The sequence below is a fragment of the Melospiza georgiana genome, chromosome 6 (assembly GCF_028018845.1).
Source record: "Melospiza georgiana isolate bMelGeo1 chromosome 6, bMelGeo1.pri, whole genome shotgun sequence".
Classification (NCBI taxonomy): domain Eukaryota; kingdom Metazoa; phylum Chordata; class Aves; order Passeriformes; family Passerellidae; genus Melospiza; species Melospiza georgiana.
Window position 1 is genome coordinate 37,956,801 of NC_080435.1, and position 16,341 is coordinate 37,973,141.

Sequence of the window (16,341 nt, forward strand, 5' to 3'; positions counted from 1 at the left end):
ACTTTATAGTGTTAGAGACCACTCAGACCTACTTTAAACCTACCCATTTTTTGAAAAATTAGATACACATTTTTACTTACACATTCTTTCATATATAAAAAAAAAGTTTCTGAATTCCAGAAAATTTAGTGCCATCAACCTATATCACAATAGTTTTTGCCAGACAGGACAGGTACCTTTGCAATGTTTTGCCACAGACTCCAGCAAAGCCAGGGCTTAAGAGTCAGCATAGAGGGCTCACTCCATTGAAATGTGATGCTCTGTAGCACACTCCAGGACTCTCTTTAAATATAGTCTGTCTTACATGTGGAGATCAGCATGTCTGTCTGGGATAGACCCCTTCCTTTTTGGGTATTTGCATTTCAAGAAGGGATTATAGAATCAGAGAATCATACAGTCAGAGAATGGTTTGGCTTAGAAGGGACCTGAAAGATCATCTAGTTCCAATCCCCCTGCCATACACAGATTCTTTTCACTGGACCAGGTCACTCAGATACCTTGATCCAGGCTAGGTAGAATGTCCTTTGGAGTCTTCCTAGAGAGTCAAATTCTCTAGCAAAGACATTTTCTTAATTAACTGAAACAAAATAAAAAACATGCTGCAGCTCTTACACAAATAAATCTTTCCCAATTGGAAATGGAAGTAGAAGATTCATCTACTTTGTGTGGAAGATGAATTGTACAATACTATACAGTTCACTCAAATGGAAAACATGGAAGAAGAATTAACACCATATTTCCCAGTAAAGTGAGCAAACAGAATTTCTCTCTGGCCCTATCTGACATTTATCATTTGTACCCTCCTCTGTATAACACCAAGTAAAGCATAGGGTTGGCGAATTTTAAACATTCTGTTGGCAAAACCTAACAATCTATTACTAACATGATAACTCTAATCATCCAGCATCCTACCTCTGCACTGAGCAGCCTGAAAAAGAGATATCTGATATGTTAAAAATGATTCCTAAAAATTCCTGGGATTTTACCTCACTACTGCTGTCAGGGCAAATGTCAGCTAGAGTGACACCACCTTCCATTGTTCACTCCAGAGATTTATTCCAGAGGCTATGGTGTGGCACTTCCAAAAACTACCTCAATCTCTTCCTTGTTTGAACAGTTCACTAAATTTTGTAAAAAAAATATAGGGAAAATATATACCTGTACTAAAAATGCCAAATACAAAATGTGTGTGACTTAAGCTGAGTGGTTTGTTTCAAAGTTAAAACTTTTCCTGTATTTTGGAAGGGCTGCCAGTGTAGCTGATAACCACTAAAGTTGTACTTCAAGGTATATGATATTTATAACTACAGTAGTAATTTACTAATATCAATTTAGTCAGTTCCTTGGAGAGAGAAAGCTATATTAGTAAAATGACCATATCTACATAAGAGTCTTTGCGAATATAAGCAACAATCAGAAGGAAAATAAAAGAAAACAAAACTAAATAAAATAAAATAAAAAATTTTTAAAATCCCCTGCCATCAAGCTAAGGCTGCAAAACTTCTGAGTATATGCCAGGACTCAGAAAAGCATGTGCTTTTTAAGAATAAAAAAATAGGCTTTGAAGTGGGGAGCACTCAGTGAAGATGAATGGGCTGAGGTCACAACTCTACATGTTTTATTGTTTTAGTCCATCTGACTTGCTGAACAAACAAGCAGCCAAGTGCTGATTTACTGAGGGAAGGTTATCTTCCTGACCAATGAGGACCAAATGTTTTGTTTTGAAACAGAATCAGATTCTATGGAACATAAAATTCTTGGAACCTGCTGCTGATTTCCTGCCTTTAGTAATTTCTTCATGCAGCTGCCAGAAGCTTAAAACAGTAAAATCAAGCAGTTTAGGAAACTTCCCACAGCAATGTCTTCCTAATGCTGAGTATGACAGGATTGTAAAACATGACACAGAAAAAATGAGCCATTGAATCTGATTTCTTTTTTAATCTAACAGATTTTCAAATAATTTCATTTTCTTACATTTTACTTAAATGTTACTTAAGGGTCATCTACAGCTGGGAAACTGAGTTCAGCTAAGTACAAACCAGGAGCTTTTATTAAAACACGGCAAACTGGCAAATCCAAATAAAGATTTCTGGATCCACAATGAACAGAACTGCTCTGATAGCCATAACTGTCTAGTAAATGCGTGTTTTCGCAGGAATTTTTCTTTAGCCAATGTCTCATGGGGGAAAAAGAAAGAACTCTAGCAAAGGTACTCCATAAAAATTTTGGGGTAGGTAGATTCACAAAGAGACTCAAACCTTCAACATTAGTCATGACAGATTCATGAAATACCAAAGGCCTCCTCACCGGCCAAGAATGAAAAAAATTCTCACTTGCAGTGCTGCCCATTACTATATGTGATCTCTTAACACAGCTGCAGGACTCAGGGACCTACATTACAGCTAAGCCCAATGAAGCACGAGCATGTAGATTTATCTTAGATGGAGAGAGTCTTGATTTATCAAATAAGTTAATAATCACATCGCCCCGATGAATGGTGGATAGCTGCCCAGTTTGGGGGAAATAATTCTGCCTGATTTCCATTGATTGTTTTAGCCTTTTCTTTAGTGGACATACTGGGATGATATAGCCTTGTTTCTTGCACAGAAACAATGCCACCTATATCCATAATTAAATAGGCACTGGAGCAGAGATTTGACACTATCTGTGTCTGTGCCTCTTGCTGGTAAAACATGCCAAACACAGCACCGCAGGACAAAATTATCCTCATCTATCTATGACCAAATTAATATCTGCTTTATGCAAAATGATACAGGACAAGAAAGCTTCTTTTAAGAACAGCATGTAGGTAGGGCTTCTCCTGAGAGAATAGCTTGGTTCATATCACTTATGCCCGGTTTGGCAAAGTGTCCCAGCCCAAAATCTGTGTCCTAGCTATGGAACTCACAAAAGGGCTGTGAAGCTTTAGTTCGTACTTCAAAGAGAGTTTCCAGCTGAGAATTGAAGTCAGAAGTACGTGCCTTTCCCTGCACAATTAGCCTTGGCCGAGTCTTGATGAATCTAAGTCAGTAACTAAGTTGTGCAGAACTGCACTTTATTGGACTTCATTTTATCTGCTTTATATTTGCTGGGATTTGCTCTTGCTGTTTGGCATCATGTCAATGCTGTATTTTAAAAGCATCACTTGCTCAAAGAAAATTGGAGAAAGCAGAAGATCAGAGTTGAGAGGTTTCTTGGAAGAAGTGTTTGTGTTTCTGGATACAGTGATTGCTGTTCAGCTGTTCAGATGATTTAAAATAAACAATTCTACATTAGTCAACAGTTCTATTACAAGACTCCTTGTAAAAGCAAAGCCTTCTCTAATATGGAGGCCTCTCAGGAAATAGAAGAATAAAGTGAAATTAATTTGTGCTCAACCTCCAAATCAGTGATCATTTCAGTCTTATTTTCAAGGGCTTAAAGTGGTTTGGTACTGTTGGCCACTTGACAAATCACATCTGAGTAAGAAAATTTGTCAAGGTATTCTTCCTCTTCCACACATTTCTAGAAGGAACAATTCTTGTTATCACGTGTTCTGAGTCATAATAACAAACATTACTGGAAAGTTACAAATACGTTAAAAAGAAAATTAAGTTTCTCACACTTATTTATCAGTCAGTCCTTTTTCAGAGAAGGGTACCAGAGCGGACAGTATTTGAAACTCATGTAGCACTTGATCTTTCAGCTGAACGTATCAAATTCATTAATCTTACTTACTGATCATTTGTACTGCTTTTATTATCAAGTAAAGAATAAATACAAATTCTAGCAAAAATTCATCAAGATTTGTGATCTGTTGTTTTAAGGCTGACTACAGAGACGTTTGTTATAAACATTTCAAAAATCATTTCATAAATCCTTTACAGCTTAACTATTTTAAAATTAAGCAGGCTAAGAAAGTTTTTCATATATTCAACATAATTGCATATTTTTCACTAACACACTTCTGTTGTGATTCCAAGTTAAAAACTTTATATCTATAAAATGACTAACCACAATTAATATATTAAACTGAAATTTCTGTATTATATTTTGACAGCAAATAAAAAGAAACAAAGAAGTCTAAGAAATCTTTGGAAATGTAATTGGTTTCATTTTAATTGATCATTTTAATAGCACACAAGGCGTAACAAAATTAAAAGCCTATTAGTGATCATTGTTCCAAAAATGCACTTTACTTCCATTAACTTACATGATTTTAGTGGGAGCACATTTAAAGTACAGCTGTAAATATTTTTAATCTTTGACTTTTTCTTTTACAGGAGCCTCTAAATGTTATTGATCCCAGTTTGATGGATCTAAATGGTCCAAGTGAAGATGCACTAGAATGGGATGAAACTGACATAAGTAATAAGCTCATCAGTATTCATGAAGACTTAAGTGATCCTGATCAGGAGCTCAACAAGGATGATCTAAACCAGAAACCTGCCTCAGAGGAATGTGGTGATAATGATGTGAATGAGGATGAAAATATCAGTAATCATGGAATTCCTCTTTATTGTCCCAACATTACTTCCCCTCCAAATCCTCACATCTATCAGGTCTATAGTCTTCATAATATTGAATTATCAGAAAAAAAACATATCCCTTTTTTGAAAAAAACATCCAGACTCTCCAGTGTAATGCAGTCTAACATTTTAAACAAAAGTCTCAGTAAAGATTCATCATTTTCATCTACCAAATCCCTGCCAGATCTGATAGGAGGTACCACATTGGCAAAACCATATAACTGTATGTATCAGAGTGGGAACATAAGCAGGCATTCTGAGAGTGAGAGTGGGATAGTGAGTGAATGTGATACAGAAACTACAAATAATTCAGAAATTTTTTTGCTAAATGATATTGAAAGCAGTCAGAGTAATCCTGAAATTGGGCATGTGGAAATCCAAGTGGAAAATGTAATAAAACCAAAACTAAAGCAAGATGAAGAAGATCATACTAGTCTTTCAGATGATTTCCAGTTGGCTCCTTCTGTATGCTGTGGAAGTGAAAATGATGAAGATTTGGACAGCATTACTATGTCCAACCCTGGTTGTCCAGAAGAATTGCAAGGAAAACATGATGTGTTTACATTTTATGATTATTCATATCTTCAAGGCTCCAAATTCAAATTACCAGTGATAATGAAACAATCACAGATTGAAAAAACACATACAGAGGGTAGTTTGTTTCATGACTTTTGTTTTGACAAAATATCTGGTAAATCCGAACATAAGTCAGGAGAGTCACAACCAGATGGGTTTATTCATGATCATACTCTGGCAAGTATCTGTGGAGAATCAGATCCCAGTTCTGGTAAATCTGTAGAAACTGTAAAAAAATTACCTGTTACAGAGAATACAAGACAGGTTTCCACTTTATCTCATAGTTCTTCTTTAGAATCTCTGTCGGTAGTAGGTGATTTGTTCAGCTCAGGTATTTTTAAAAGTGGAGATGGTCTTCAGCGAAGTGCCTCTTTGGAGAGCTGGCTGACTTCCTACAAAAGCAACGAAGATCTTTTCAGTCATCATGGCTCTGGAGACATAAGTGCAAGCAGTGATTCTGTTGGAGAGCTCAGTAAAAGGACATTAGATCTTCTGAATCGCTTAGAGAATATCCAGAGTCCTTCAGATCAAAAAATAAAGCGCAGCATCTCTGATATGACACTCCAAAGTAGCTCTCAAAAAATGTCTTTTACTGGACAGCTGTCTCTAGATATTGCATCTTCAATCAATGAGGATTCAGCAGCTTCTCTCACTGAACTCAGCAGCAGCGAGGATCTTTCTCTTTGCTCTGAAGACATTGTACTACACAGAAATAAAATACCAGATTCAAATGCATCATTTAGGAAACATCTTAATAGATCTGTAGCTGATGAGAGTGATGTCAATGTCAGCATGATTGTTAATGTCTCCTGCACTTCTGCTTGTACTGATGATGAAGATGACAGTGATTTGCTTTCAAGTTCCACCCTTACCTTAACTGAGGAAGAGCTAGGTATCAAAGATGAAGATGACGACTCCAGTATAGCAACTGATGAGGACATTTATGAAGAATGCAATTTAATTTCAGGACTTGATTATATAAAAAATGAGCTCCAAACCTGGATTAGACCAAAATTTTCCTTGACAAGGGAGAAAAGAAAAAGTAACCTCAGTGATGAAATTCAGCGCAGTAAAGAAGTTAGTAATGAGACATCAAAAGCCACAGATACATTAAGCATTGAAACACTGTTGAATGGTTCAGTGCAGAAAATATCGGAAAATAATGGCAATAGTAAGAATATACCATGTGATCGTGGAAAAGGGACAAAGAGTCACCCAGTGAAAGACATCTCTCAGGTTGTGAAGGATCAGCTTGTGGATGATATGGAAAATGGCAATGTCGAAAATACTCTTGTCAGCCAAAAGGAAGGTCTTGTTAGTGTCACAGCAACCCCCAAAACTCATGCATCACTTGATGTCAGAGAAGCTGAAAATGAGTGTGGTGTCTGTGAAGCATTTACAGACAGTTCAGATGATTCACATATGGATGGCAAGGAGACTGTTCTTTCTTCAGCTGGATCCAGGAACCCTCCAAGAGAATGTCAAAGTCATCTTCAGCCGGATCATCACTCTGTTGCTTCCTCTCCTGCAAAAAAGCCTTGCCTTGAATCTTCCTCAGAAATTAATTCTGTAGTCATACAAGATACAGCTTTACAGCCATCCTTACCTAGTGGTCAACAACATAGAATAAATGCTACTGAAAAATTTCCTGATTGCTGTGCTGCCTTGAAATCCAGTGAAGCAGAATGCAACTCATCAGCCAATGGTTTTGATATGTGCTGTAACTGTGAATCTGCTGATTTTGATAAAAAAACCATGGAAGATGGCTCAGTACACAATTTTGTCAGGGAGATAATAGACATGGCATCAACAGCTTTGAAAAGTAAGTCACAACCTGAATGTGAGTCATCTGCTCCAGCTTCATTAGCACAGATCAAGGAAAAAGTGTTAGAACACTCTCACAGACCCATCCAGCTAAGAAAAGGGGACTTCTATTCTTATCTTTCACTTTCTTCTCATGATAGTGACTGTGGAGAAGTAATCAAATACATCGAGGAAAAGAGCAGCACTCCTGTGCCACTGGACTTCACAGATGAGAGAGAAGATATTGAATGCTTCTTTGAAGCCTGTCCTGAGGAAGAACGGGTTGAGCAGCAGCAACAGTCTATTTCTAATGGTTCTCCTGAAGCACAAGTTGAGCAGCAGCAACCTATTTCTAACCCTATTTCTGAAACATCTGCAGAGTCACTAGGTGAAGTGCCTCCAGAGTCATTAGAGTTAAAAACTTCTTCTGAAGGTAGGGATTTATCTTTCTTATGTGGGGATGACAATGATATAAATATTCCAAATACTAACAAAAAATGTACATCAAGTAATTCAAAAAATGCTGATGATAATTTGCTGTTTTCAGATGGACGAAATGAAAGTTTGGAAAAGAATTCTCCAGAGGTTAGCACTAAAAAGAGTAGTGCAGGAAAATCACCTGGAATGGAAGATAAAAAAGGATGTGTTGCTGCTTCTGAAGAGGCCTCAGGTACAGAGTTTCAGATAAAGCCTGGCCATTCACAGAAAAAGGATGGTTCACAACAGAACAGAAAAACTCTTACTTGTGAAGAAAATCTCCTCAAACTTCATAAGGAAAGACATATAAATATGCACAGATAGAATGTAACCCTCTCCAGGCACATAGATTATTCTAAAAACAGGTATGTACTCTACAAGTTGCACTTTTTTTTTTTTACTTTTTTTTTACTTTTCTTTTTTAACTTTTTTTTTGTACAATGGAAGGAGATGAATCATCAGCCAGGGCTTCTGTTTCATGATAGTGCTATGTCATTTGTTTTGATTACACTATAATCCCAGTTTACATGCCACTAGTCAACAAATGCAGTGAATACGAATTGCTTTTTGCCCTTTGGCTTTGCACTGTCTGGAGCTGCTCCCTTCTGGAACAAGTCTGCTATCTTGCAGAACCTGGGAATTCCTCCAACGTAATATATCAGTCTCCATTCCCTCCTCAGCCGAGGGAACCAGAAACCATTCCTGCTCATTGATGCCTTTCTCTGCAGGCATCTGGTCTTAGGAGGGGTTCAAAAGCGCTTGATAAAGCTAAACTTCCAGTTCTACAAGAACTAGTTTGTTTGACTAGTGAGTTGAAGTTCTACAATATTTCTAGACAAACCATGAAGAATGGCTAAGCAGACTGGAGAATAGAGAGATAATAAGTAATCTCCTGATGCCAGTTAACCATTATTTTAATTCAGTAAGCCATTATTAAGAACAGAATTATTACAACATAGCATTAGGCCAAAAGCTGAGGTTTCCAAAACAACAAATCTTTACAACATCATCAAAGTGTATAATGTGAGGGTAATGGAGATGGAAACTCATGACTGTCCAGTACCCAGCAGTACTGCAACCTTCGGTTCTCTTTTGTGGTAAGCATTTTGAAACATGAATAAGATGATGGAACCTAAGGCAGAAAGGTGGTCCTGATCTCTACCAGTGTTTGAAAGTGGTTCAGATCTGGAATTTCTGACCTCACATAAATGTTGAACAATTGCTGCACATTTAATTACGGAAGAGGATCTACAAAACCACTTTTGGGTCAGCTCCTAGCATTCAGCACTGCAGTTTTCAGTCTCACTAGTTTGGTGACCCAAAAGCTAGCACAGCTCTATCAAATGCCATTAGTCTTTGGAAACACTCCTCCAGCAGACCACAGCCAGAACAGCAACTCCAAATGCCAATCCAATTCCAAATGCTGCTGCTTGCCAGAAGTTGTAGCAAGGGAATTTACTATAAAAAACAAGGCTAAGCATGGGACAGATTTCCTTGAGGAGTTCTTGAGTCTCCACCTCTGGAGATTTTCAAAATTCAAGTGGACATGGCCCTGAATAATCTTTTCTACCTTTGAAAACAGCCTTCCTTTTAACAGGAGGTTGGACCAGTTGATGTTCAAGTTTCCTTCCAACCTAAATTATGCTATGATTCCAAGATGTTGGCAGGAGAAAAGGCTGTTATTCATCACTGCCCATGGAAAACATTAGTACTCTCCTATGGCAAACTGTGTAGCTGTAGCAGAGGATCACATATGATTTGTACAAAATAGATTTATTTGCTGCTCTTAGAGATCTAACTTTCTCATTTTTTGATTTTGTTATGTTATATTTCTAAGCTTTGGGCTTTCCATTTATTGGTGGTTTACCCAGCATTCCCACAGTCACATATATATTTCTAGCAAAGCCTTTAGGTTATGACAGCAATAGTCTACAGCTTGCTGCTATCTCAACACATCTCTGTTTGACTAATGCATTATCTTGGAACCATCATAGCAAAGAGGATATGTCTGGAATGTTTTTGAAATAGGCCATCATGACCTGCTGATTGCCAATTAGGTTAATACTTGGACACATCCAAACAATTGGAGAAGCAATGGAGATGAACTATGAATTGCAAAACTCATAGATAATTCTATGTATTCTAGAATTAAATTAAATTGATTATGTGTATATAGAAGTCTCTATTTGGAAATTGAGATGATGACAAAAGTCTGAGATTTTTAACTGAAACTGATATAAATATAAGCTTTCCAAGTTATTGTTTTGCTAGTTTTCTCATTTTTTCACTCATTTTTATAATATTATTTTGAGGAAGAATATGTGCTGTAGTGAGTGTGATTTTATCCTTGTTCTCATTCTTTCACTGATAATGACATGTCTTTTCAATTTGTTAGTACTTTTGCTCTGAGGATCTCAAAATACTGCATAAACTTACCTCACTCTTCAGAACTTTATAGTTATTTGCATGGTAGCCAGATTTTTTTTTTCCATAAGACTGGAAATGAAAATATGCAGTTTGTGTGAGTTCTAAGATTGGACACAGAGGATAGGTTTAATAAAAAATGCCCCACAATGCAATAAAATATAATGCAAAATCTGGATACAACAACTTAATAGGGTTATGTTATAACTTTCACTTTTGCCCAGGGGCTGAAAAATTATTTTAAGAGAACAAAGCTCTTCACACTACATTCCCACTTTTTAAATGTAGGAAGATACACTAGTTCTTAACTTGTACATATAGCATTACTTCCATGGAAACTATGTACTGTATTATTCCCAGTAGTAAAGTTCTAGAATACATATAGTTTATCTCTGACACACCAAAAATGAAAATATGAGCTGCTAGGTTTGGTTTCACTAAAGTCTGAGCTCCCTTCCCCCATCCACAAGCTTGATGCTTTAACTTCATCTCTCATGCTATGGGGAATGAATTACAGAAGCAATCTATCCTAATTTGTTAACTTATTCAAATAACAGTTATTATACTTAACTATGCTAAAGATTATCTTTTTGGTGGCAGATTGTTTATTTTTTGATGAGGCTAATTACTGATTTTCCAAAGGTAATTTACATTTATTACTAATACATCTTTTAAAATGTGACAGATAAATGTTGTTCCCATAAGTGTATTATGAAAAAAGTTACTATTTAAAAACACATTATTTAATTTGAAAGATAAATGGCAAACACCATTATTTTTCCTGAAGCACCTGTGCTGTAAGCTCATTTAAATGTGTAATTCCATGTGTAGCTGCAATACTTAGAAAAAAAATCTATACTATATGTGTACCTTAAAAGCATACTGAGAATTCAAAGCTGAAAAAGACATGCTTTCAAATGTGGGTTGATTTTGTACTGTTTTAGTATTTACCCTGGCTTTACAGGGGAATAAAACTAATAGTGAATAAATAGTTTTATCAAATAGTGAATGAATAGTTTTGTCAAATGTTGCAGTCCTGTTGTTTAACAGTGTGCTACACAAAAAAAAAAAAAAAAAAAAAAAAAAAAAAAAAAAAAAAAAAAAAAAAGAAAGAAATAAGAAAAAAAAAGGACCATTGTGGAAAAATTATTATAATTCTCTGGGCAGATTCAAAAATCTCTCTGACAGCACTAACTACTCCTTCACATGAGCTGACACAGAGTTCTTCAACAAAGGTGCTCATAAAGCTGCACTGATTTTATTTCTCAATTAGGGGTCACCTTGAAAGATCTAGCTGTACATGAGATCATGTGATCTTCTGCTGCCACTGTGACCCATGACTCACCAATGGGATGGGAACTTTTAGTGACAAATTCAATATGCATAGAGATCAATACATTTAGGACATTTATGTGTTCTACCCAAAGTCTTTTCTAGAGGATGCCTTAGAATTCTGTGTGTAATCTGTTAGTTCTTACAAGTAAATAAAAGCTATTTCCTTACTTCTGTATTTTAAATTTAAGTTTTAACTTAATTTAGGGGAAAAATAATGTACTTGCACTTAAGAAAACAAAATTAATTTTATCTGACAGTGCTGCAATATTAGATAGAATATTCTGCCACTTACTATCACCAGGAGAAACCCAGCACTGGTGCTCAAAGTGTCTGACTGTTATTTCCTGCTCAGCAATAGATATTTTGTATGACATTTTCCTTTCTTGTCTCATTTTTTTAGCAACAAAATAATGAGAATAATAATCAGTGAGACCTATGAAGAATAGCCTATTTATGTAAAAGTATTTTGAGATCCACAGATAAAAGACGATACATAACTGCAAAGGACTGTTGGTTATTTATTTCCTACAGGAGGAAAAACCCCACATTTACTTAATAGTTAGTATATAACAATTTACTTTTAGAGACTGGAACTACAATAATAATCTAAATCTTTGCTTAATTTTTTTTTCTAGAGATTTTTATAGGGAAGTAAATAATATAAAGTTTCTTTATAGAGTTTAAAAAAGTCTTGACTTTTTAGCTCCTTACAGTACCTGACTTTAAAAAAGCTAAATAAACAGAGAGTCTTGTATTGAAATTTATGAATTACATAATTTTTGAAAAATCCATCAGTGAGACTTTTCTTACTCATGCCAGAATTGTAGAAACCTTTGATACAATCTGCCACTTTATTCAGATCAGTTCTTCATTAATATCTGAACAGACAGTTGAGCTTTTCAATATTTTCAAGAGTATTTCTTGTATAAATGGGGAAGGATGTGGTCAGTTACAACAAAGAAGATCAAAGGAGATGGTAACTGGATAGATCCAGATATTCCTGCTTAACTTGGAAGGCACATAATGCATGTCTGGAGTGCCTCCTAGGAAATGCCTATGAGATGTACTTTGCACTAATCTTTGAGCTGTATTCTGACAGTTATTTCTTCATAATTCTCATCATAAGCCCATGCTCTTTGCTGAATAGTTTTACCATAAACTCTGAGCTGGATAATTCTATAGTAGGCAAATTTAACTCATTGCTGGTACTAGAAGTGTATAAATAGTTATTTACAATTTAAAAATGCAGGGATGATACTGACAATTCTATTCACAGACCACTTCTGTGACAGTCTTTTCCTCTTCTCCATTGAAGTCTCTCTATGTATGTTTGCACAAATATTAAAATAATTGTTAGATAGATCTTTTTGTTGCTTGACTTTTGAAAGTTTCCATGTTTCCATTGGTTGGTGCACTTCTGTGTGCTGGAGGTAAGTTCACAGGAAACGATGAGGATATGATCCAGGGAAAAGGTCCAATGTGATGAACACCCTTGTTTCTTTAGAAGCAAAGTCTTTATGAAAATCAGTGACTTTTCTACATCAATTAATTTTTTCACATTTACTTGTACCTCAGGCTGTTAAAAGTAATTTTTTGCCTATTGTATGCTTCTGCATTAAAGACTCTGGCATGTGACCATTTAATGGCTATATATTATTGTTCTGGAAGACCTATGTTTTGCAAATAAAATTTCATTTTCTGTAACCTACTATTACTTTTCTGTTTCCTTTTAGAAACTTGGCTGCAATTCAGGTGCAGGTTCATCCTGTAAACCCTGGGATGACCTCCAATTCCATTGTATCACTGCCCTTCATTAAACTGACTCCCAAGATAATTTTTTTTTCCAAATGTGGTTTGTCCATGTTGGCTTTGTGGTCAGGCTGCATATGCTAGTCCTATTTCAGTGATCATTTTATTTTGTAGCAAGGCCATTTGCCTTCTTATGGATTCCTCTCCCAAGCTACCTCTAATGACCTCCCCTTCCTAAATTGGATGCTCCTGTACTACTTACCACTGGTTCTGTTCTTTAAAGTACTATAGAATTCACAGTCAGTCTGGTTCATCTTTTCAGAATTGTACCTGTCAGTACTCTTCTATTTTATGTATCAAATTTAATATTTATCTGTATAATGCATAAGTTTATTGAAACTATTTTGCTTTTAAAGTGACTATTTTGTTGGATTGCAGCAAAAAGAAGTCATTGGTCCTCCTGATTCAATACATCTAAAAATTAAGCAATTTAAATAAATGGCATTTTATTTATTTAATTTAAAAATTTAATCTATGCAACACTTCAAGAAACAACTACATAGTGTTGTATATTAGAAACTGTTGACATTCTACTGAATTAAGTATAACATTTTGGGTTTTTATGCTTCTTGAGGTGGTAATGAGAAAAAAGTTTTTAAAAAATGTGTGCCTTGCTGTATTTCTTATACCATTTATTAAAAAGCTGCTTTCACAGTAAAATTATGTTGGTTTGAAAGGAGGAAATAGCAAGGTTAAGATGTGTGAATAATTTCTGTATATATGTATAACCAACTGCAAACATTGATGTATAATGACAGTATAAAATGCTTTCATGTTTGTGATGTCCAGTGATGTGGAAATTATAAGCCTTAAAACCATTAGATTGCATGGTAATTAGAATTGGCACAATAAACATAGTTTATTGGGGAAAAAAAAGCAGAATTGGTGATCTGTTTTACCTGCGTTCCAAGCAATGCTTTCTCAAAATTCCAAAGAATATGGTTTTCTTTGCAAATATTCCTTAGAGATATACAACTCTTTAACTGGTGAAGATTTGTATTGTCTAAGTCACAGGTAAAGAACTTTGTCTTTAAAGATTCTATAGGCCTTTTGGGCCAAACAAGGAGATACAAATGTTTAGTATCTCATACAGTATTTTATAGCAGACCTTTTAATTGTTCATCAGCAACAGTTTGTTGTCCAATTCTTAAAATTTCATTCATTTACATAATCATATTGAATGAGTTCTATCTAGATGCTCTAGCAGTTGGCTGTTTTGATGACTTAGATTGTACATTTCAAGTGCTTTTATCTTTTGCTAAAAGATATTGAGTGGCCAAAAAAAGCCAACCAGCCAGCTTTGTAAGTTAACTCTGCAAACATGGCATTCATCTCCTAAAAACACTATTGGGAAGGAATGTCAGGAAATTTAAGACAAGCAATGCCCTCTGATGCCACCTTTAATCATTATATTTCCAACTATATAAACGTTTTTACAAAAAGCTTCAGCATTCCTCCTCTAAAACATGGACATCAGTTTGACAAGCTTAGCTGTAAGAAGAGAGAAGCTACGCTGACCAGCAGATATATTCATGCAACAATGAAGGAACAGATATTTAAGAACAATCTCATGTTTTCCAAAGTATTAACAGCTTCCTATTACTGCAAAAGGGAAATTATTTGTCTCTCAATTTAAATTTCTGCAGTGCAGCCTTAGGCAAACTATGAGGTTTGTAGGGCAGCAGTAACAGTGCTTATCTTTAAGTATAAATAAGAAGTATTTATTATATGAACATTTTGAATCTGCAGAGATTTTGCACATGCATATCTTTTATCTTATATATAAGTCTAACAAGTTAACCAATAATTACATAAAATATATAATTATATAGCTGAATACTACTTTATTGTATTTTAAAATTTTATATATATATATATATATAGTCATTCAAAATATAACTCCTAATTTTATTTGCAGTGACAATTATGTTTATTTATGAGTTATCTCAACCATGATTTTTTAAATGGTCTTGACAGAGGAATTGAGTTAATAATTATTCTTCTTTTTTCCCCAGTATTTTCTGATTTATGCTATCTTTTTTTTTAAACTTACTTTGACTATGGTCATACCTTGCACTGTGACAACAGGCAAACCAATAATTCAGTGGCTTTTCAGATCTGTCATCTCACCCAACAGACTGTGCATAACTCCATCAATTACTTGTACCATTCTATTAGGCCATTTGCCACAAATTCACTTTTTTCCTGGGGGAAAACAGTATTACTTGTCAAATCAATAAACCACATATTCATCATACAATATCTGGAATACTATGTGGTCACAACTCAAATTTCTGTGGTTCCTCTCTGAGAGACTGAAACATTTTAATTTGACTAGTAATCCCTCATCTATATTATTTGGTCTCATGAGATGAAGTTACCATTTTTAGGCTTTTTTTGGCTAGAAAATTTACTCTTTTACAATTTTTATTCTCAGAATTGACTTTGTTGTCAATAAAAATTGATTTTTAATTGAAACACTGATATATATATATTCCACAGGACTGTTTCCTCTCTTAGTGTAAGTCATGCTTATGGCCGTATTGTGCTGGAACTTCATGCAATTTCCTAAAGGAAAATGTTGGTATGGTATAAAACTAATTTTGATATACCAAGAGTACCTTAAGATCAGCCCATGCAGAGAGTCCTGTATAGAATTCATTCCTGCTGGTGAAATTCTTTTGTGGCAGAGAGGAATGCTGCAAGCTTTCTGCAGAATTTATTCCCTACTAAAGTTCCACAGGCTGCTTTTTATTCCACACACTCCCAGCCTCATGCTTGAACAACATCTGCAATGTGTGAGGAGGCCATTTGACAGCAATGGCCCTGACACATGGATCTCCTTTTCTCCCTACTTCACATTTCTCCCACAGAGAGCCAGAGCTCTGCAGCTCTAAGCAAAGGCATTGCACACTAACACTAGTGCTAAAATACATGCCTGGGACTACAGTTAAAAACATTTTTTTCACTCAAATGAGTTTTAAATATGGATAAGCCACGTCCTCAGTCTCTCTTACTTAATGGTTTGCATTTTTCCCAAGGTAAGTAAAAGATTTTTAGTGATACAATGCACCTATGCAGTACCACTGTACTGGGAAGAAAGTCAGGTGGTGTCTCCACGTTCTTATGGTTGTTTGTGCTGTTCATTGTATACAAGTGTACACATCAGCATGCAAGCACATGAAAATATTCTCAAATTGTTCCTGTTTGGTTGCAATAAACTCAAATAAAGAGTTGCTGTCATTTAGACAACATCTTGACCTTCCTCCTTGGTAACAGGAAGCACAGAGGACATAGCCTTCCACACCACATATTTTAGCATTTCATTGCAATTCCCCTGTGTTGATGAAAACAACATATTTTGAATAACATGTATCTGCTAAGATGTCTGCTTTTGGTTCTTTGGTCT

The 16,341-nt window shown here is 35.4% G+C and overlaps 1 protein-coding gene across 4 annotated transcripts in view; it reads left to right on the forward strand.

The window, feature by feature from the left end:
* The window catches only part of AKAP6 (A-kinase anchoring protein 6), a 256,359-nt gene extending 241,740 nt beyond the window's left edge, over positions 1-14,619 (forward strand). For 3 of the 4 annotated variants that reach the window (XM_058025611.1, XM_058025613.1, XM_058025612.1), the window contains 3 exons: positions 4,263-7,320; positions 7,435-7,729; positions 12,857-14,619. In XM_058025611.1, the coding sequence (XP_057881594.1) occupies positions 4,263-7,320; positions 7,435-7,688 (3,312 nt within the window). In that variant the 3' untranslated portion in view covers positions 7,689-7,729; positions 12,857-14,619. Of the gene's footprint in view, positions 1-4,262; positions 7,730-12,856 lie in introns of all 4 variants that reach the window. The other variant, XM_058025610.1, reaches the window with a different exon arrangement.
* The last annotated feature ends 1,722 nt before the right edge of the window (positions 14,620-16,341 follow it).